Below are 22,608 nucleotides of genomic sequence, written 5' to 3'. Positions count from 1 at the left end.
TAAAACAATTTGTTATTATGAGATATTGTGTTTAATGTATAACAACATATAATATAGTAAGATTATTAAATAAAATATCTAAGAAAAATATCATCATTATTTGTGTCATATTTATATACATGTGAGATAGCCAATATAACTAACGGGAATTTTATGTATACAATTGAGATGTAATACAGAATGTTGACCTGACCTGGCTGTGTTTACAACTCTGACCTTCCCTAACCGGTTTCTGCACAGTGCCAGTCAGCTGGATACGCTTTCTTATTTACAGCCGTTAATTTAAATGTTACCTATTTTATTATTAAGTTATAGTATTATTAAGTGAAAGCTTTCAGTTTATATTCTACATTTGTCTATAGAATTTTTTTTAAATGCCGTGAAATTTGCGTTTTTTTTTATCAAGGTGATCATACAGTATTCTTTTCTGTTCTTGTATTTTGCTATTTTGTCCAGTAAGTATTTATTTTCTTATTGAGATAATAATATGAAATAAGAGGAAAAGTAACAATACCATCCAAATTACTAGTTTGTATCTATATTAGACATTATCAACTTTAGTGATATTGTTATATGTTGGATTTCCCCCCCCCTCATTTCTTGACTTTTCTATATTAAACTCAGTTCTTCCTCATAAGTCCAAAAACAAAAATTAGCAGTCTGTTTAATATACATATATTGAAATTGTAAGGTTGTTGTGAAGATTTAGAAGTTTGAAAGCAGAGGAGAAGATTAAAACTCTCCATTTCATCATTTATAATTTTGTCTCAAGAGGTTTGCACAAGAGGAAGCGGGCAGGGTGCAGACATGAGCGTGACCTCTTGGTTCCTGGTGAGCAGTGGGGGAACTCGTCATCGACTCCCCCGGGAAATGATCTTCGTGGGAAGGGATGACTGCGAGCTCATGCTGCAGGTGAGAATGCTTCATGAGACATAAAGCACCAGAGATTCTGCTTTTGTTAATGTAATTTTTCTATTTTTTTTACTTTAGCCGTCCTGCTTTCCATACACAGAAAACAGGCATATCTTTTCTACAACTTAAGTCGATTAGTGACTTCAACAGTTCTGGCCTGTGCTTTTGTTGAAGTTGAAGTAGTCTGCTTCTTCATGTGTATCTGTGTGAGTTATGTGCATACATCCACAGAGACCACGTGCATACTCATGTGTACCTCTGGTCATTGCACTAATAATAGAAAGTGGGGCAGATACCTCTTGAGTTAGATCCTATCTGACTGAGTCATTCGTTCAGGATAGAGTGTTTACAACTGCAGGGACATTATTATTGCACAGGAGTTTTTACTGGTCCCACTGTCTGTATAAAATGCCTGATTATCAGCAAAACGTTTAATTTCATACGCCTAAGATTTAAGAATTATCCTGTTTTTGTTTCTACTTCTTTAGTTGTGGTTTGAAGTGTAGTTCATGTTTTTATTTATCTCTTCCTGGGATGATTTAAACTTTTTTTCATTCCTTTTCTTGTTTATGAATTTTTTCTCTGGTATGTTTCAGCCTGGTTTACTCATCACTCAATGGGATTTTATAATATAAAACATTAATTTAGCCTTTTGTGTGTTTTTAAAGCAGCTCCCAGTTCTTACCCATGTGATCCTTTCAGTAAGCCGGGGCTTTATCACATGGCTAAACATAAAAAGGCTCCTGTGTGCACCAAATAAAACACAAAAGCACCCACCGACAAACACAATATCACAATATATAAGAGAATAACATTGGCATAAGCAGCTGACGGCATCACTGGGTGTACAGCCATTGTCAGGCAGCTCTTTGACCACTTGACAGCCTGTCAGAACAGTGACTGAAGGTCTTAAAGGAATAGTACACCCAAAACATGATTAGCCTTCATTTTCTACTCACCCCCATGCTGAACAACACTCTGGAGTACTTTTCTGATATCTCAAATGCATCTGGAGATCTGGGAGGCTTCTTGCTGTCTGCTGACATTCAAATAATGGAGGTCTATGGCGCCCGAGGCAGAAAGGTCCATAAAAGTCCACAAAAAACGTGTCAATATTCCTCCATACTGCTCGTCCAATGTATTCCAAGTGTCCTGAGTGGATAGCGTCCATAATTTACTCGAAATGAAGTCATTTAGAATGTTTTTAGAGCATAAACAGTAGTGTATAGGATTTCCTAAAAGCGCGTTCACGAGTCTACGGAAACCGCGGCAGACCAAACCAGATGAAAGTGCGCATTCAGCGTCTGCTCTGCCGATAATGCAAGCGTAGAAGAAGAAATGTGCTGTTTACCTGTGCAAAGAAAGAAACAACGAAAGAAAAATGTCTGAGGACTTCAGTGTTGAGGAAGAGCATGAGTTCTTTGCCGAGCTGAATGCGCACTTTCGTCTGGTTTGGTCTGCCGCGTAGACTCGTGAACGCGCTTTTAGGAAATCCTATACACTACTGTTTATGCTCTAAAAACATTCTAAATGACTTCATTTCAAGTAAATTATGGACGCTACCCACTCAGGACACTTGGAATTCATTGGACGACCAGTATGGAGGAATATTGACACGTTTTTTGTGGACTTTTATGGACCTTTCTGCCTCGGGCGCCATAGACCTCCATTATTTGAATGTCAGCAGACAGCAAGAAGCCTCCCAGATCTCCAGATGCATTTGAGATATCAAAAAAGTACTCCAGAGTGTTGTTCAGCATGGGGGTGAGTAGAAAATGAAGGCTAATCATGTTTTGGGTGTACTATTCCTTTAAGATGTAAGGAGCTTCTTGGAGACGTTGGACAACACTGAAACCCTGTAGGGTACCTACTTCTCCAAATTTGAAAGTGGAACACACAATTATTAAACCATCATTGAACAACACAACCACGGCCAATGAAAAGGTTTCTTTCTTTGGATGTCCTTTGCCCAGTTGATGTTGACAGATGGAGCCCATATGGTTAAGGAATGGCCTGAATAAAGGGTTCCTAATGGGAGCATCTGTGGGTTACATAATGGTCACATCTTCTTCACCATCCTAGGAAAAAATCCATATGGGTTCTAGATGTTTTGTTGAATTCAAACAAATTATCTCTAATTTAAGACCCAGATGAGACCGTCTGGCTCACCAATCCGGGTCATAATCTAGTGGGTACCATAGGAGGGGCTGAATGAAGGACCAGGCCCAGTTTGTCCCAATCCAGCATGAGCTAAATCCTCCTTGGGTTGGCTAGACGGAGCCCATTCTCCATGTGCTAGCTGCTTGCTTATGGGGTAATTAATGTTGACTAAAACTCATCAAAAACAAAAAGTGAAATGAAGATATTTTTTTCAACTTTATTTTAATTTAAACAAAGATTCTAAATATATTCCCTTCTATTTCGATACGCCTGGCAAACCGATTGTCATGACTTGGTTTACGTGGGGTATAATTGAACCACATTTTAGGAATAGCTCCTTAAATTGGGGCTTTATTACACAGCTCTGACCTTTTGAACTATTGCACTCAAAGATTAACAGTCTATAGGAAACAAAAGCTAAACTAAAACAAAGCCTTAGTGAAATTATAGTTACTAATAAAAACTAGTAACCTCTAAAAATGACTTAAAACTAATTGAAATCGGGCACAAAAAAGTAGTTACTTCAACATAAAGCTAAAGTGCTTTTAAATCAGACCTTGTATCTGCTTATTGCTGCTCTGTTCCTGTCTCCAAATTGTGTCCATAGCTGCCTGTTAACCCGAGGTGCCTAAATTATTCTTTCTTTTATAGTCTAGCTTGTCAAAAATATGTATATTTCAGTCTAAGTTTGCTTTCATTTTGTTTATCTGGGAGTATGCTTCAAAGCATTTTCTGTCTTTGGTTGATTTTTTTTCCCATCTCCACATGTGTCCTCTACATTTTTTCTGTCAGCAATATGAGATAAAACAGGCTGCTGGGCCTGGGTTGTGTTACGGTTGATCTAAAGTTATCTATTTCAGTGTTTTTTTCTTAGAGCTGCTTCCTTTGCTTCAGCTGTATTATTATGATTTACTTTTAACTTGACTGGGGAAGGAATTTAGTTGAGGGAAACAGAAAAATGTGAAATAAAGAATCAGAATCAGTCCCCAGAATTGACTTTGACTCACCTTCAAGTAAGATGTTGACATAACTCCATGCAGACTTGTAAGAATTTTTTATTTTTATTTCAGTGGCTTTGATACACGAGACACACGTCTGCTGAACTCCAATAGATTCTTTTACCAGAGGCTCATAAATACAGAAGGCCACAGTGTTGTAGGCAGGCGTCTGTCAGCTGTGTGAAAATCTATTTTCACCTTCACTTTTGAGCTCAGCTATTTTCATTGGAAGTTTAGTGAATGATATGATGGTAAAAATGTGACCAAACGTGAAGGTGATGATAATAGAATAACTTTAAGGTTAGATTCCAAAACCAACGTTACGGCAAGCATATTTTTTCTGGAAGAACAACTGTCATTGGATTTTTATCTATTGGTGCCACAATTTTAGAGTTCATTGGATGTTTTATGTAAAAAAAAAAAATCTTTAGATATATCCATGGTCATATTAGCGTTTCTGACTGTGGACATGGGGCTGATCATTTCCCATGTCTGTTTATTTTCTTGTTTAAAGTCTCGTAGCGTCGACAAGCAGCATGCAGTCATCAACTATGAGACGGGGACAGATGAACACAAGGTGAAGGACTTGGGAAGCCTGAACGGGGTGAGTGAAAACCTATATATCTATCTATCTATCTATCTATCTATCTATCTGTCTGTCTGTCTGTCTGTCTGTCTGTCTGTCTGTCTGTCTGTCTGTCTTTCATGCTTCCTTCCTTGCATCCTTTTGTTTTTCATGCTTCCTTCCTTGCATCCTTTTGTTTTTCATGCTTCCTTCCTTGCATCCTTTCGTTTTTCATCCTTCCTTCCTTGTATCCTTTATGTTTTCATCCTTCCTTGTATCCTTTATTTTTTTTATCCTTCCTTGTATCCTTTATTTTTTTTATCCTTCCTTGTATCCTTTCGTTTTTCATCCTTCCTTTCTGTCCTGTCTTTCAGTTATATCGTATTTGTGTTTCTCCTTTCTTCTTTCTTCCATCATGTCCTTCACTTTTTCATGGTTCCTGACCTCTCTCTGTCCTTGTCTTTTCTTCATTTCTCTACCTCTTTTTCGCTTTTGCCCTATCACAATTCCTTGCTTGTGTGCTTCCATCTACCCTTACTGCTATCCTTTTTTCCCCTTTCTTAATACCTTTCTTGTTATATTCATTCTTGCCTGAGTTATGTCTGCCTTTTTTGCATGCTTTATTCACTCTTCTTTTCATCTTTAATCATGTTTTTTGTGCTTCCTTTTTTTTCTATGTGCTTTTCCCATTCAGTTTTTGGTTATTGCAGAAGCCTTGTCTCTAGAAAGATCTGCCAAAGATTGTTAGTCAGTGTCATAAAAAAAAAAGATTTCTATAAAAATGAAGACAGATAACAAATTTGCAATACATACAGCTGTTATAGAACCACTTTCATCAAGAGAATCAACAGTAAGCTAAACAGAGTACGTAGTAAGTTTAATCATTTAGATAAAGATGTAATTGTAATTCTTTTGCAAAATAAGGTGCCTCATGAGAAGAGGATCCCATCTCAGCTGACCAATTAAAGCATACTTTCGCTTTAAACAGGAAAACCCTTGAAGAGATTTTTGACTTTCAAGAGTCTCAAAAGAAGAAATTGTTAGAAAAGAAGGTTGTAAACGTCTAAAAAGCCTAAAATGTAATATGAATCTGGTTCATCCTTTTAGATTTTCCACTCCTTTTTAACAGTATTGTTGAAGTTATGGTCCAGTTTAGAGAACCAGCTATATTCGGTTTCCATTTTATTAACACCAGGGTCAACAAACATACTTGACTGACATTTTTTTAGTTGTATTTCCCAGTTTGAAAAGAAAGAGAAATAGAAACTGCCATCATAACTCAGCGAATGAGGAACTCTGGGATTAATTATTACAATGTACTGGACACTCCATTCAGTGTATAAATAAAAATGTTTGGGGTAAACTTCCTTTGATAGAAGCTGATTTGATGCCACATTTATTTTCCACCAATGAAACTTTCCAATTATGTTTCAGGGTGTGATTATGCTGCTCTAAAATAGAAATTTTATTTTAGAACATTTTCATTTTTCACATCTTGATCAGGACTTCTAAATATACCTAGAATACGTTCATTTAAAATCTTAAGGGCTTCTTTCTGCACAGTAAAGTTAGGTCAAAGTTGGTTACAGCCGCCCTTTTAAACATACTCATCGCCGTTAGTCATGAGTTGTGATTAGTGCTCAGTTAGAGCCCACTAGATGAGCCACATGTGTTCCGTGTCCCTCACATCCTCCCCAGCTCTCAGACAGGAAGCCAGAGTCACTTCCTCCTGTGTTGTTAGCCATCCAGCTCTTTTGGCTTCATCCACGGGAAGTTTTCCCTGCTGAGTCAGTGGGTGTGCTGAGGTTTGCCACACACGGGTTAGCCAGTAAAACCAATCGCTGTCCTTCTGAAACCCATTCACTGCTAGATTCTTAAGCTGTGACTCTATTTCACTAGAGGAATAAATAGATATTATTGAAAGCAAGTTTTATTTGTTGAATACATGAACTTCCAGCCTACTGTAGAACAAAGAGGTTAAAAGAGAAAAAAATGAGCCAAGTCTTTCAACTCAAGTTTCCTCCTATCATTTCACCTTTAAAAAAAAACTCGTTTAAGATGAAATAATATTTTTAAATATTTTAGGACGGTCTAAATGAACTAATCATTATTATTAAAAAAGTAGCGCAAAGTTTCCGTTTATGTCCACAAATCTTATATTCATTGCTCTTTTTTGTTTTGTTTTGTTCCTCTCCAGACCTTTGTAAACGATGTCCGCATTCAGGAGCAGATGTATATCACTCTAAAGTTGGAGGACAAGCTGAGGTTTGGATATGATATCCTTTGTTTGGGTTTAAAACTGAGTTTGGTAAATCTTTATAGTGTATTATTTCCACAGTTTTAACTGAATGATTTAAATACATAAAGCTTTGAAAGATGTTTTCCTTTGTGCAACTGCAGAATTTGTAATCTTTTACCACTCAGAATAATATTTAATGAAATCTGTTCATCTAAATAACAATAATCTCATGGCTATGTTGGCTCGGCCAGTGTTTCCTTAACATCTTGTCTTACATACCAATCTGTTCACTGTGGTGAGAGGAGAGCTCACCGTGCCTGAAGAGGCTCTAAAAGTAAGAACCCCAAACATTCCCCCTTTAATTATTTTCATAGATCACATTTACTGACATTTATTTTCCATTCAGCATGAAAAGTTCACCAGCGGCCTCCAGCTCAGCAAGAAGCCTTCCAACGGTGAAACCACTGCCAACACAACCACAAGCAATTCTCCTTCAAAGACTGCAATAAAAACGCCAAAGTCACCTAGCAGCAGCAACTCGAAGTCTCCAGAGAGCAGAGCAACAGATGGGCTCGCCTCCTCCAGAGAACACTCAGCTAAACCAGTGGACTCTCACAAAGCAGAGGAGAGGATAGGAGGTGAGCTACAGAAGGAAGTGGGAATGAGTTTATTTAGGTTCATCCAACTTGGGGTTGGGGACACAATGAAAATGATTTTCATGTTAGTCCAGCAGGGGGTGGACCTGCCCCCTCTACAACATGCAGTCAGACTCTCTGACCTCAGATTTGTATTAATTTACAAATGGTTGCAGCTTGTCGGGTTTTATTACAGATTAATCAGAGAAATGTCATCAAGTAAAGCCATACCTCATCTCTGTCTCTCTTAAGACCTAAACATGTAGTATTACACATTTCTATGTGTTTCCCTGCCTGCCAGGCAAATGTGTAATTTCACTGGAAGCCACACATATATAGCTCCATATGATACACATTCTGTAGCTTTCACACAGAGTGGTCCTCATTATGTGTAATTTATAAAGCAAGGTCTGTTATTAGGTTTACAACTGTGATTTAAGTCACACCGACTGGAGATAACAGGGTACTTAAAATAACTGAAGACTAAAGAAAGAAAGTAAGGGGTACTGATTCGACCTGTGGCACCGTGTGCTGTCATTTGGGTGCTTGCATGTGTTAATGTCCCATCTCAGCTTACAATCTGAAGGAAAAGTCACTAGTCTAATGTCCTGCTCTTATTTACACTTATTTACAGAGGATGGGGGAAGGAGGGTTTTTATTCATAAAAACATTAGTCTGGTTGATTTTATGGTGGCATAGTTTGAAAAATGTCTATAAAAAAACATCTTTTAATTTCACACCATCTGCAAAGTTTTGCTGATATGTTTGTGTCTTCATCCCAGGGGACATTACAGCTCTGCCCCGTGGGACGCCGCTGTACGGCCAGCCCTCATGGTGGGGGGACGGAGACGCAGATGATGAGAATTCCTTCAAACAGGAAACAAAGTCGTCCTCATCCAAAAAACATGACGGCTCCATGTCAGGTAGATCGTTCTTCAAATTTATGCGATTTAAGATGATCAGATTATTTTAAAGGATCTTTCTTTTCAAATATTTTACAAATGGATTTTAAGATGTCAAGTGTTTTAGAAATAGTAATATGAAAATGCAGTCTTTCACCCAGTACTTTAAAATAACATTTTATCACACATTAAAATCAATGACATCTGCAGTAAGATATAATACTGTATTGTCTTGCGACTGTGTCCCTCTTAAATCACTCACTGATGATCTTACAGATACTGCAGTCTCTTCTTCCCATTTGTCCAAAGTGACTGTTATTTATCCTGACAAGAGTTCTTTTAGATTAGCCCAAACATGCTGCTCCTACATGGCTATTGCAACATCAAGACCTGAGACTTACCAGGTTCCCCAGCAGCCAATACAGTCTATTAGTTTCTATTAACGACCCTCAAAAGGGTGAAAAACCCTGAGTTTTTCATTCATTATTTTAAATACAGAATAAAAATATCACAATATAAATAAACCAGCACTAATTACACACTGCTGGATAGGAAGCTAATCATATCACAACCTAACCTTTTCATGTTTTGTAATCAAAAATAAAATCCAGAATATTGAAATGAGGAAAAGATGTTTTCAGATGTGTTTCACTTCCATGAACTAAACCGTCCAACATGCTGATGCCAAATGTAAGTGACAGCTGAGCCTATTGAGAATTGGCTTACAAGTAACACTAAAAATGATTGATCTAAAGTGTTTATCGAGTTTTACGAGTGTTTCTCTGTCTGATGTAGGTTGAAAACAACTACAAAACAACACAATTTGCTAGAAAATAAAAGTATTTATTTGAATAACTTTAAATGAATGAAATGATTGCTTCTTCGTGTTGAGATCAGATAGATTTCCATTACTGTGGTCAGACAGCCATGACCAGCCAGACTTTGCTTACTTTTTAGTATTTGCATCCAAGGGAAAACAAAGCTTTTGTTCAGAGCATTTCTACATTCTACACGTCAACATACATGCAGGCTACACCAGCTGAAGCAAAATCAGTCTGTGCCAGGCAGGGTTAGTGGACCAGTGAGGTCAGAAGGAGTGGGGGGGGATGAAATCATAACAAAAACACGAGAGCAGACTGAAGAGTCCTCAAATCTCTGCACATCTGCAGGGTGAGTCTGCCATCTTCTTGACTGCGCTGAAAGAGACTACTTTGTTTACAGCTAGTTGGGGCCTTATTTGTTGATTTTCACGGTTTTTCATGTCGGTTTGGAGGTTAATCTGTGTTCGAACATAGAAATGATTTGAAACCTTGAAAACTTCCCAAATATTCTCGGTTATGGGTCTGGCTACTTCAGTCGTGGAAGTGGGTGAGTGGAGATTTGTTAAGAAAAATACCATCTGTGTTTATGATGCGATGTTGGATTGGTTCTGTATGAAGAGCTGGAGTTTATTTGGCTCAAACTTAAGTGTTAAAAAGGAGATCTTATCTAACATAAATGATTCAAAAATAACCTAAACTTTTCACATCAGATGTAGGAGGGAAGGGGAAGTGAGGCAGGTTTCGGACAGGAAATGATTCTCTCTCAGTGTGCGTTTTGTTTCTAGCATGTCTACGTCAGTTATGTTTACTGTATGTTTCTCTTTCTGAGTTGAAAAAAAAGGTTCTCCTGTCACCACTCCCTATCCCCTTATGTATTGTCCATAAACTGGATTGGGTTACACCATAGCACCAGCTCTATTTTCCTCTCCTAACACACACCCAAACGCCTTCTACACAGACTGCTCTTTACCCCGCAGAAATCATCGGCTAATCCTCTGGTAAGCTTACTCTCAAATCCATCCAGCTGTTAAAATGCTTTCCGTTTTTCCAGTGTGACTCTGACATAAAGTACTGCTGGTTATTATACTGTTGGAAGATATTTGGCATTTACAATGAGATTAACCCAGATAGCATTATTTATTTATTTAGCATTGTTACAATACTTCTGGTATGTTGCTGAAAATAACAGAAATAGACTGCATAAAACTCATATTCGTGGAAGGTAATGTTTTTTTTTCTGGCATTGATATAATAGGAAAATTCTGATAAAGTTTTCATTTTATCTACTCCCTATTCATTATTGGAGGTGAATCCAAGAAAGGATTAGTGGTTAATGGTGGTGCTCGAACACGAGGACACTCCTTGCATTTAATGTAAAAAGATCGATCTTTATTCTAATTTCAAAGAAGGAACTAATTGTGTTTAAAATTTAAACCCTTGTTTTGTGTTCCTCAAAGGTCTAAGTGGAGAGAGTAGATATATCTGCTTACTCATCTAAATTGGCTTAATTGTGTCTAAAAATCCTAATTGGTAAAAAAAATTTTTTTTATCAGTTATGAGATCATTTGGTGATGCACCAACCAGACAAATGGGAACTTTTTGATTTTTAACTGTTTTGTCAAAAATTGTTTTGTTGATTAAGATTTATTTTTGTAAGTAGCAAATTAACATTTTAAAATGAAGGAAAATTTAAATTAAGATATTAAGATGACTTCCACTCACACCATGCAAAGTACTTATAATGACGGTTACTTTCAAAATGTTTGCTATTAATCCTAGAAAAGGATTGCTAGGAGAATATAAAATAAAAACGGTATATATGAGACCCTTACATGTTTGACATTCTGGAGGGAGGTATTAGAAGAGTCCAATATGGAGTGTGTTCCTTCATGACTGGGCCCTGAAACAATGCTGGGGAAGTTTTCACATCACTCGACTAAAATAAAAGTCAGCACACAGGTACTTGTTTTTGCCTTCTTTTTTAAAGAGGTTCTGAAAAGCTGACAGCCTTTACTGATGTTGCAGTTTTAACTGTGAGAACCTCTCAAAACATACCACAGGGGACAAAATACAATTAAATCATTTCTGTATATTCTACAGTTTACATTTAAAAGGAATCACACTCTAGTGTGCTTCTGTTCAGAGCTCCCTAAGCTGCATTCAGACTGGTTGCTTGTTCTGCATCAAAGCATCTGATTTACATGCAAGACTATGGGGCAAAGTGTCAGTAGATCAACGGCACGTTCGAGCGTGGGGAAAAAGCTTATTTTGGGGGAGATAGACACTACATGCTGAGTAATGACTCAGAACAGAAGGGCCCAGTATTGAGGCAAGACAGACAGTTGGATAACTTAAAATATAATAAATTGTTTATTTAAGCAACGATGTGTGCGGATCTGCAGCGGCCAGGGCATCCGAGGCAGGTAACTCTAGCGAAAGGACACACAAGTTATTAACGAAGAAAAGCTGGTAGAGGATGATCTGAACGTGTGAGTCACTAACCTGGTTTAGATTTCATTCCGTGCCCAGAGAATGAGGTTCATACCAGCTGGTCAGCTGACAAGACGCAGTGTGTGCCGCAAAAGAGAGTTCCAGACACCGAAGCCTTGAAGGACACAGAACTGACAAGAGATCAGATCCGAGCAGATGACCAAGGAAGGCAGGATAACCCAGAGGGCAAAGTCAAGAGGCAGATCCAGGTTCAGTCCACAGTGGAATCTAACAGAATCCGAAGACAGGTCAGGCAAACAGATGAGAACCAGGGCAGGCAGTCTCAGAGGTCTTAAGACAGATACAGGTCAGGATCAGGCAACACAACAATTAATGCTAAAAAAAACTCTCACCAAGGGCCCGAGAATAATCTGTCACTGACGACTGGGAGCAAGTAACTTAAATAGAAGCAGGAACAGGTGATTTAAACATTATATTTACTTCCTGCTGCTATTAATGGCTGCAGGAAATCCCCCACAGGCTGGTGGCAGCAGAGAGCTTTCAGCTGGGATTTCCAGCGCTGCATCCAGTAGTGTGCTGGAGGTCTGGCACTCCAAGCAAGATCAAGGATCCTGATTCCTGAATCAGGTGCAGATGTAGGAAGTTTGGGGCCCTAAGCAAAGACAGGCAGGGGGCCCTCTGAATTGAGAAGACAACACATAAAACAGACCCATTATACAGATACAGAAATGTTAATAGAATAGACATACCGTATTTTCACGACCATAAGGCGCACCGTACTAAAAGGCGCAGTCTCAGTTATGTGTGCCATTTCTGTATTTAACACACACATAAGGCGCACCGGACTATAGGGCGCGTTTTTTATATACAGGTACATGTCCTCTACCACGTTTAAATTACCTCTACTGCGTATTTAAAAATAAAGCGGGAGCAAAACTTAGTAAGACTGTGCTTTATTCATGTATTTATTACAAAGTATTAATCAAACCTGGGAGCTGGCCGTGAGACAGACACATTGCAGATGACACAGCGCTGTGATCGCTCCTAAATTAACTTAAAATCGTGAAACCTGCCGACGGAATATGTTCGCTTTTATTACCGGTATCCTGGTGCCTGCAGTTTAAATTATTTAGATGAAAAACACCTGCCAGCCACCGCGGTGACCCTGGAGGCTGCCCAGCCTAGAGGCTGCTGTTGAAGGGATTTCTACTGTCGGCGCACCGCTGGTATGTGGGGGTCTGAGCGCCTCCGACAGAAATAGATAATCTGGATGAACTGACTGCAATTATGAAGTTTTCAGGTGGACTTTATCACTTAAAACATATTAAAACTACTTTATTCCCACTGTTCACAGCAAATTTAGCTGCAAGATTTAGATTATTTAGATGAAAAAACACCTGCCAGCCGCCGCGCTGAAGAGGAGGAGACCCGGCCCAGAGGCTGCTGTAAGTTTTCAGGTAGAAAAATAGAGCGGGAGCAAAACTGAGTATGATTGTGCTTTATTCATGTATTTATTACAAAGTATTAATTAAACCCATCAAAGTCATCATCCTCTGTTTCTGAATTAAACAGCTGCGCTAAATCAGACATGCCAATTTCCCCTTCTTCGCTGTCAGAGTCACTTTCCGTGCCGGGCGGCTCCTCAGAAATAATGCCGGCTTTTGCAAAAGTTCGAACAACAGTGCCAGCAGACACGTTAGTCCAAGCATCAACAATCCATCCGCAAACGGTGGCGTAACTTGCCCGGCGCTGCCTTCCACTTTTCATGAAACTGTGGTCTCTGTCTGTCATCCATCGCTGCCACGCCGCGCGCAGCCTTACTTTGAACGGCCGCTTCATACAGATGTTGAGCGGTTGAAGTTTCTTTGTCAGACCTCCCGGGATAACGGCGAGCACAGCGTTTATTTGTTTCACCATGTTTTTCACATCGGCTGTGAGATGGGCACGCATGGAGTCACAGATTAACAGCCATGGTGATGCGTGGAAAAAAACACCTGGTCTCCTCACATACACCTCCCTCAGCCACTCTTTCACCATCTCCTCATCCATCCAGCCCTTTTCATTTGCCTTAATATCATGTGTCATCAGAGCGATGTGTCTGTCTCGCTGTCAGCTCCCAGATCAGCTTCTCTGATTGGTTGATGCGGCGCTTCCAGCAGCAAAACTTCAATTTTTCCATCTCGAGCAGCAGCAGCGCGTTGGCGGTGCGTCAGGTGCTTAAACGCTCCCGATGCGCTGCGCCTGCTGCTCAAAACGCGCTGCGGGAGCTTTTGCTGCGCCTATACGCGCGTCAACCATTGACTTTGCTTGTAAACTCGCTGGAATTAATGATTTTTTTTTATTCTTCCTGTGTTTCCAAAAAAGGCAACAACAAAAGTAAATAACACAGTACTTCTTTTCACTGTAGACAAGCCATGATTTGCTTATCTGTTCTCCATTTTTCCATTTTATGAAATAATAGCTGAAGTATCAAAGCAACTTTTCCGCAGATCCAGCATCTGACCCAGCTTCTAGATTTCTTTGATTTTGGTGTGAACACAGCATCGTAACACTTTGTGGCGGGCTATAGTATTTAAAATACAGGTTGTATGTAAAAAGCTTTTTAGTAATCTAAATCAAATGACTTTGTTGACATTCAATGGTGTTTATATATTTTCTATTTGTAAGTAGCTTTATTTATTGAGGTCAGTTTTAATTCACTAGAGTAGAAATACGTTATCTGAGATTTGATAATGCCTGTCAAATCCAGCATCCATGTTGAAATTCAAAAGGATAAAGCATAACAACCTCACTATAATAATGTTTTCTTTGTTTTTCTTTTTAATTTCTGAAATCATTTGAGGTTCAGTTTGCTCCAGCAGTTTAACAAAAGGTCGCAAAATTGGATATGAGGTGCCGGTCAAGCAAAAAAGCAAGCAACCATCGAACAGCAGTATCCTGAATAGATAGCAGCTCCATATAGAATATAGTTTGTACTCTGTAAGCTTCTGACCTGATTTCTGAACACCTTACTGATACTGAAAATCTAACCGAAATATCAGATGGTTGTGGTTTGTCTTGGTGCTTAAATATAATTATTTTACAGATCAGAGAAATAAAGGATTGTTGAGGGTTTTTAACCTCCTTATGACTGCTTGTGCTATTTAAGCATTATTGGTCTGATTCTGTTCACCTGCACATTTCTCAGTTCTCATATAATCTGAGTTGTCTTCTTTATTTAACAAAATACAGTATATTTTTTATCATGAACATCCCATATCTATAATAATTGGAAACAAAAGTCCATATTTTATTGTAGATTTATATCTTTACAGTCTGTCATGTTTAAGTTTCCGCCACTTGTTGATGCTGATGTCCACAAAATTACCACTAAAAGTCAGAAAGGTTTTGGTTTTGTTCATATCTTTTTAATTGATCCTGTTTTTTCTCACTGATCATTTAGAATTCCAGTAATTTGATCAAAACTTGTGTAATTTGTAATGAATTGCACAGGAAAATGATCAAGCTCCACATAAAGCCTTTAATTTCTTGTCTCTATTTGTTAACTGCCATATGTTCTGGTGTTTTCTGAAGCAGATGGCCCCTTTGATTCCTGTGTCAATGTGTCATTAATCATAATTAGACCCATCAGAGGATCAGTTTGTTAGACAGAACAGAAAATAAATGTCCCCCATTGTCAAGAAGCAAAGCAGGTGTAGAGTCTCACCAACACTGAAAGCTTTGAGTGACAGACACAAACCCTGATTTGATCAGTCCATATGCAGTCTGACGTGACCTTCCCACCTCTACTCCCTTCATGTTATATTACTTTTCAGAATAAGGTCCTGTGCTTGTGTTTGACACTGCTTTATGTGTTTTAAATATATGTCTGTCATAATCCAATATTTTCCTTTTTTTCTAATCTCAGAAAGTAAAGAAACCCGCAGAGGAGAGAGAGCTAAAGAGGACGGCCTTCATGCATCTCCTGCTCTGGATTCCAGTTACTTTGAGGTCCCTACAAAGGAAGGTCACATGGCAAATAATGGCATCCATGAAATTCCCACTAAGGACACGGAGGATGTGACTTCTCAAGGCCAAAGCGCAGCAGGTGAAATAGATTTATTTTATTCACGATTAAAAAGTTATTATTATACTTATATTAGTTATAGTAATTATAATATTTGCAGTATTAATGAAGATAAATTAGTGACATCACCACAGTATTTGATTTTATTTTATTGCAAAGACAGCTTTAAGGAAAAAACTTCACAACAACAAAACAGTTATATTGCACATCAACGTTTTAAAAGTGCTGGAGTTGGCAGCCTTACTTTTACTGTTGACAGGACATAAAACTAAAAGTGCACCATCTGCTCCACAGCTCAAGGTCACGCCTCCTTCACCATAGAGTTTGACAGCACCTCTCCGGGGAAAGTCACCATTAAAGACCATGTGTCCAAGTTCACGTCGGACCACCAGAGATCCCGCACCAAGAAGAGCGGAGGGGGGAGCAAAGACCTCACCACGCTGCAGGCCGCCATGATGGCTTCTGAAAGCAAAGTAGCTGATTGGCTGGCTCATAATGACCCAACTCTGGTGCGCAGTGAATCAACAGAGGATGACGGCAAGAGCACCAAGAGCATCAAGAGCGATGTCCCGGTCCACCTTAAAAAGCTCAAAGGTAAAACTCCATCTCTTGTACATCTGATTTCTGTTTGCTTGAAGAAAACGTTGTTTATTCTCTAATATTGACGCTTTGGGACCTATCTGCTGTTTATTATTTAAATGTTGCTAAATAGTTGAAACAGCCTTGCTTCAATGTTTGGATTTATCCAAGGTTGAGCACACAGCCTAAATGGATTCCTTCAATGCTTATAAAGCCTTACAAAAATCACTTTTGAAGTGACCATGATCGTTTGTGTTTTGTCCATTATGGGTAATCCATCTAAATACCAGTAATGTAATATTCCTATTTTATAATTCAGATAAGATGAACTCAAATTGTAATGTTTTTTTCTAAGAACATGTTTGATTTTGTTTATTTCTTGCAAATAATTGTCTAATGAGTAAGTTCTTGCTGCTGGTTTTTGTGACAAATGTTTGTGCCACATTGGCGAACTCAAAGGATTTCAGGTTTATTCTTTGGCAGCACTGTGTTGACTGTGTGTGTGTTATTTCCATTACCCACTGTTTGGATTAATGCAACCTAGAACTTTGTTTGATCCGAGTGCATGATTCAAGGCTGGGGTTTGAAGCTTTTAGACAACATACCTTTTTTGCATTTCAGTCTATGGGTGCTGACCCTAGTCCGGTGTCCTAAGGGCTGCATTATTTTATGCTAGTCTGTTGAACCCAGTATTTTGTGACAAATCTGTCTGCTTATTACAGGATGAAGTATAGAATATAAATTTACTTATTATTTGGTTTTATTCTTTAGCTGCACTGATTCATGTTTTGTATAATCTTGATCTGGTTTTGGAGGTAGTTGTTTCATTGCCTTTTTTTAAGACTCACAAGGCTTATTTTATAATTACCTTCCTCAACAAGCTTACGGTCGTTATTATTTGATATGAATAAGGTATTTTTAAAGCTTTCTGTCATTTTCTTACATTACTTTCCTAAATTAAAGCTTTCATACAGCTGTGTTATTACATTTTTTATTTGCATCACTGAACAAAGGCATGTTGTATATATCCTTAATTTCCCTGATGGAATCCGTAAAATCTCCATAACACCAAGTCAGCTTTCCTTGTTGTCCTATCATGGTTAGCACACCTCTACAAAATGTTTAATATAGAATATTTCTCGACTGCAGTTTCTTATTTTCAGTGTGTCAGCTTTATGTTGATGCTGGTATAATATTACAATTAAAATTATTTTATTTTCAGTATCTTATTAGAATGCCTACTATCTGGGATCGACTGCGGGTATTTTAATCCTACTCTTTTAAATTTGAATAACATTTAAGGGAATTGACACACTTCAGTTTTTGAACACTTCAAAAAATCCCTGGGTTTGTTGAGAAGAAATAAAACCAAAAGTTTGGATGTGTTATTCAGTATGTAGTCTCCAATTGTTAAGAAACAATTGTGTTGCTTTTTTTTGTGCTTGGAAGTCAAAATATTAGCGTTCCCAGACAGAAAAAAACACAAGAATGTCCCCTGAAGTCAACATTTGCATAGTAAATGCAATGAATTTCGAAGGATTAAAATACCTGCAATTGTTTTTTTTTCCCCAGGTTAGGGAAATCCAACTTATTTTCTGTGCTTTATGTATCCTCTTTTAAACTCTGCAGATATTATTTTCAAATCAACCTAGCAGAACCTGACCGATATGGGATTTTGAAGGCTGATATCAATAGAGGTGTGTTTAGGGTCATTGTCCTGTTGTAGGATGAAATTGGCTCCATTCAGGCGCTGTCGACTGGGTATAGCATGGCATTGCAAAATGGAGTGATAGCCTTCCTTATTCAGAATCCCTTTTACCCTGTGCAAATCTCCCACCTTACCAGCACCAAAGCAACCCCAGACCATCACATTACCTCCACCATGGTTAACAGATGGCGTCAGGCATTCTTCCAGCATCTTTTCATTTGTTCTGCGTCTCACAAACGTTCTTCTTTGTGATCCAAACACTTCAAACTTGGATTCATCCGTCCACAACACTTTTTTTCCAGTCTTCCTCTGTCCAATGTCTGCGTTCTTTAGCCCATCTTAATCTTTTTCTTTTATTGGCCAGTCTCAGATATGGCTTTTTCTTTGCCACTCTGCCCTGAAGCCCAGAATCCCGCAGCCGCCTCTTCACTGTAGATGTTGACACTGGTGTTTTGCTGGTACTATTTAATGAAGATGCCAGTTGGAGACCTGTGAGGCGTCTGTTTCTCAAACTAGAGACTCTAATGTACTTATCTTCTTGCTCAGTTGTGCAACGCGGCCTCCCAATTTTTTTTCTACTCTGGTTAGAGTTTGTTTGTGCTATCTTCTGAAGGGAGTAGTACACACCGTTGTAGGAAATCTTCAATTTCTTAGCAATTTCTCGCATGGAATAGCCTTCATTTCTAAGAACAAGAATAGACTGTCGAGTTTTAGATGAAAGTTCTCTTTTCCTGCCCATTTTGAGCGTTTAATTGACCCCACAAATGTGATGCTCCAGAAACTCAATCTGCTCAAAAGAAGGTCAGTTTTGTAGCTTCTGTAATGAGCTAAACTGTTTTCAGATGTGTGAACATGAATGCACAAGGGTTTTCTTATCATCAATTAGCCTTCTGAGCCAATGAGCAAACACATTGTATCATTAAAACACTGGAGTAATAGTTGCTAGAAATGAGCCTCTATACACCTATGTAGATATTGCGCCAAAAAACCAGACATTTGCAGCTAGAATAGTCATTTACCACATTAGCAATGTATAGAGTGTATTTCTTTAAAGTTAAGACTAGTTTAAAGTTATCTTCATTGAAAAGTACAGTGCTTTTCTTTCAAAAATAAGAACATTTCAATGTGACCCCAAACTTTTGAATGGTAGTGTATAAAAAAAATCGGAACATCGATGTACTCAGGTCATGCACTGTCCAATTATAGTCCAACTCAAATTCTCATAATAACAAAAATATGTTTGAAGAGAAAGAAACAGAACATAGAACTTTAGTATTAATCAGATATTCGAGTTTTAGACAGTTGAATTATTGCCTTAAAACATTGTAGAAGTTTATTGTGGTTTATTATGTTTTCTCAATTTTTCCCAAATTCTGCTGTATTATCACCAATCATCAATGCTCAGCACTCAACCCTGCCCCTAAGCAATCCTAGGGTAATCTGAAATCCCCAGACCAGGACATTTTATCCGGGAAAATGTGGATCTGGGATATAAATAGAACTTGCGTAAAATTGTGTTGAAAGTTGCAAAGATCATATATCAGCTTAAAGTCTGCAGTGGAACAGAGTCCTCCTGTTAGCTTAGCATTTAAACCCAGAAAAACAAAAAAACACATTATTGTTAACCTGTATTGCTTAACAATAGTTATCACCAACTGTTCCTGCTCCACACTTTGATTAGGAAAAAACTTAAAGCATTTAAACTCTGGCTTTAAACATTATACCAGCTAGCAGCCTCTTCTGACCTAAGACTGATACAAACCAGAACGGCTGATCTCTCATACAAAGAAGGCCAGGCTCATGCCCTTTTTAAACCTTGGAGGTGTCATTGAAGACGGGGTTTTCTCCAGCCTACTTTCTATACAGCTGATGAAAATGACATTGCTAACGTAGCAGGAAAGCTAATTTAGTAGATGGAATGAGAAACACTAACAGGTATGTCACTTGGCTGATAGATGGTATTGTTTTAACTGATTAACTGACCAATGTCTTCACTCCTGGCTGTTTATGTTAAAGGAAGCTGAGAATAGGATGCAAGTGCAGCATGGGGGAGAAAGGGGAGACGGAGCAAAGGAGAGAGGAGGGAGACAATGGGAAGAGACTGAGAGAGTGCAAGTGGAAAGCTGGAAGGAAGGTTTTCTTCTTTCGTTTGCTGTTGGTGTGCCATGTGTGAGGTGAGAGGAGAAAATCGGAGGAACATAGCTGAAAAAAGCAATTTAAAACAGTATTAACTCCAGTATCAGCACAGGTAAAGGAGAAAAGGGGGCAAATAGGAGGGAGAGAGCTAGAGAAGATTTTTATCTGGTATGCAGTACCGGCAGAAAAAAGGAGGGGACGAGGTGGTGTATTCTGTTGAAAGTTGTTATAGTAACGGTGATGCGATTTGATGAGCTGATTCTAGCTATGCGCCTCTTTCTGAATGTGAAGCGCTGGGTTAGCTGACTAATTGGAATGATGAACGCTTTTACCTTTGTGTAAGTAATGTGTTAAAATCTGCTGCTTTCGCGTGCATTCAGAAAAATGCTCAGCACTGATCTGCAGGAAGGCAGTGCAGCATGTGCGAGCCGAGCGCAGGCATGTGAGATGCACTCAGGGTGTGTCGTAGTGGTGCCTGACAGAGAGAGCGGCAGGGTTTCACCAAGGGGAACTGAAATTTGAGTCAAAGTCTTTGATTTCTTACCTTAAAGGTGAGTTATTGTATTTTATCTCCATTCAGTGTGCTTGTTTTTTTGCTGTGTTTGCTATTATACCAAAAAGTAATTATTTTAGGTTCATTTTTATGACTCTTGATACACATTAGGAGGAAAATCCATGCTTCCATTAAAAAAGCATTTTTATGGTTCTTTATCTATGATTGCTTTACATAAAGGTATTTTTATTTGATAGGAAATGCTTAAAAGTCTCACAGTGGCCAAAATTCAGCTGTTTTTGTTGTTATAATTGCAGTTTTAGACCCACTATATCACATTAAATGCCTGGGGTTGCATATATGCTTGTCTGTTAGTGTTTGTAAAAGGATGCACATCCTTGTTTGGCATGTTCTATGTGTGTGTGTGTGTGTGCAGGCTGACAGAGGCAGTGGCTAGCTTCACCGTGAGTCATGGTGGGGCGACCGGGACGATGCACTGGACTCTCACAGAAACCTCTGTTCTCCTCTGCCCCCTTAAGAGCTTCTTTGTCCACAGCTCACTGAATAAAAGACCTGCCTCTCTGTTTGCTTTGCTGCTCAACTTTCTCGTACAAGATCTGTGTGGCATTATTCTCTCTTTTTTGTCTCGTTTTTACCATTTAATGATCTAGCCTTAATTTCAAGAAAACTTTGAGACATCTGTTTGGTTAAACAGATGTTTACGATATTTTCATTTCTTAACATGATTTTCTAAAACCAAACTTTGATAGATGGTCCTAGATGTCGCTTCACCCTCTCAGCTTAGAAATTCCTCCCTTTCTCCGAAAAGATTTAACGAGTTTAGGCACAGATTGAGGATGCGTAGAATTACACTGACAGTGCGACACATTATCAATCTGGCTTCCCAGGTAAGAAACTGGTTATTATGGATCCCGCTTTTTTAACTGTGGCCTCTAAGCCACTAAATTCCAGATCAGCAGTGTGTTTGAAGGACAGAGAAAGTCTGCCCATATTGTACAGATATTCTTTTGGGCACACAGTGTCAGCAGGTTGTTCAAATTCAAATTCCTTGCTTTCGTATTAAGATTATGCATTACTTGATTTTAAACTATTGCAATGCATAGAGAAGGGTTACGTTTTCCTTTCCACCTACATGGTAACGATTCCAGGCCCCCGGAATCTGTGTTGGTACTCAGTTTCATTAAATGTCATCTTAAATGCTAGGCTTATTTACATGGAGCAGATGAAGATGACGATGCAGCTCCCTTACCCATGTTGCTGGCTGCAGACGAGTCGCTAACAGATGCAGGTGTCCTAACAGTGCTAAATGCAGGAGTTTTAGTGGTAGATCTGAAATTGTGCACTTTTCAGCCTGAAGAAAAGTCTTCAGCTTCCTCAGATTAAAGGTTTTCCTGCCGCTGGCTTTGCACTTTGTGTCATTCAGAACAATGAGAATATTTGTAACTGGTCAGATATATTAGGACATTGATGTAGAAGACTTGAATATCCTCACAAATATTTCATACAGACATTCATAGTTCTGATATATTATAAATTGATGTGCGAGGATCAAATGTTTATGCTAAAAAAGTAAAAAATGTTTGACAGATCGATGGATTTGAAGGCAGTGTGTGGAAGATTTTCCAACCCAATTCATCGCAATACAAAAAAAACATTAACACTAACTTTTAACGATTTTACTAAAATAATTTTAGTACTTATTCATTTCACTCTAGTTTTTATTGATAGATTGTATCAGTGGTTAGTTTAACTTTTTTTTAAAACAGAAAGCAGTCATCTTTAGTAATTTGGAACAAAGTATAGATTGTTAATCATTTGTAAAGTAGAAAGTTGTTCCAGCCCTATTCGTCTCCTTTACCCTGAGTGTTGAGTATTTAACCTGCAGCACTGGTTTTCAGAAAACCTAAGTAGACTTCAGTTAA

General features: G+C 38.5%; 1 protein-coding gene across 9 annotated transcripts in view; it reads left to right on the top strand.

The window, feature by feature from the left end:
• The window catches only part of cep170aa (centrosomal protein 170Aa), a 55,894-nt gene that overhangs the window by 13,571 nt on the left and 19,715 nt on the right, over nucleotides 1–22,608 (top strand). For 8 of the 9 annotated variants that reach the window (XM_038300173.1, XM_038300175.1, XM_038300174.1 and 5 more), the window contains exons 3-10: nucleotides 773–912; nucleotides 4,585–4,674; nucleotides 6,833–6,911; nucleotides 7,150–7,208; nucleotides 7,281–7,512; nucleotides 8,292–8,432; nucleotides 15,591–15,770; nucleotides 16,044–16,343. In XM_038300173.1, the coding sequence (XP_038156101.1) occupies nucleotides 808–912; nucleotides 4,585–4,674; nucleotides 6,833–6,911; nucleotides 7,150–7,208; nucleotides 7,281–7,512; nucleotides 8,292–8,432; nucleotides 15,591–15,770; nucleotides 16,044–16,343 (1,186 nt within the window). In that variant the 5' untranslated portion in view covers nucleotides 773–807. The remainder of the gene's footprint in view (nucleotides 1–772; nucleotides 913–4,584; nucleotides 4,675–6,832; nucleotides 6,912–7,149; nucleotides 7,209–7,280; nucleotides 7,513–8,291; nucleotides 8,433–15,590; nucleotides 15,771–16,043; nucleotides 16,344–22,608) is intronic. The other variant, XM_038300167.1, reaches the window with a different exon arrangement.

Source organism: Cyprinodon tularosa, unplaced genomic scaffold, assembly GCF_016077235.1.
Source record: "Cyprinodon tularosa strain WSP-4 unplaced genomic scaffold, ASM1607723v1 ctg441, whole genome shotgun sequence".
NCBI lineage: Eukaryota > Metazoa > Chordata > Actinopteri > Cyprinodontiformes > Cyprinodontidae > Cyprinodon > Cyprinodon tularosa.
This window is presented reverse-complemented; position numbering and strand designations above follow the sequence as displayed.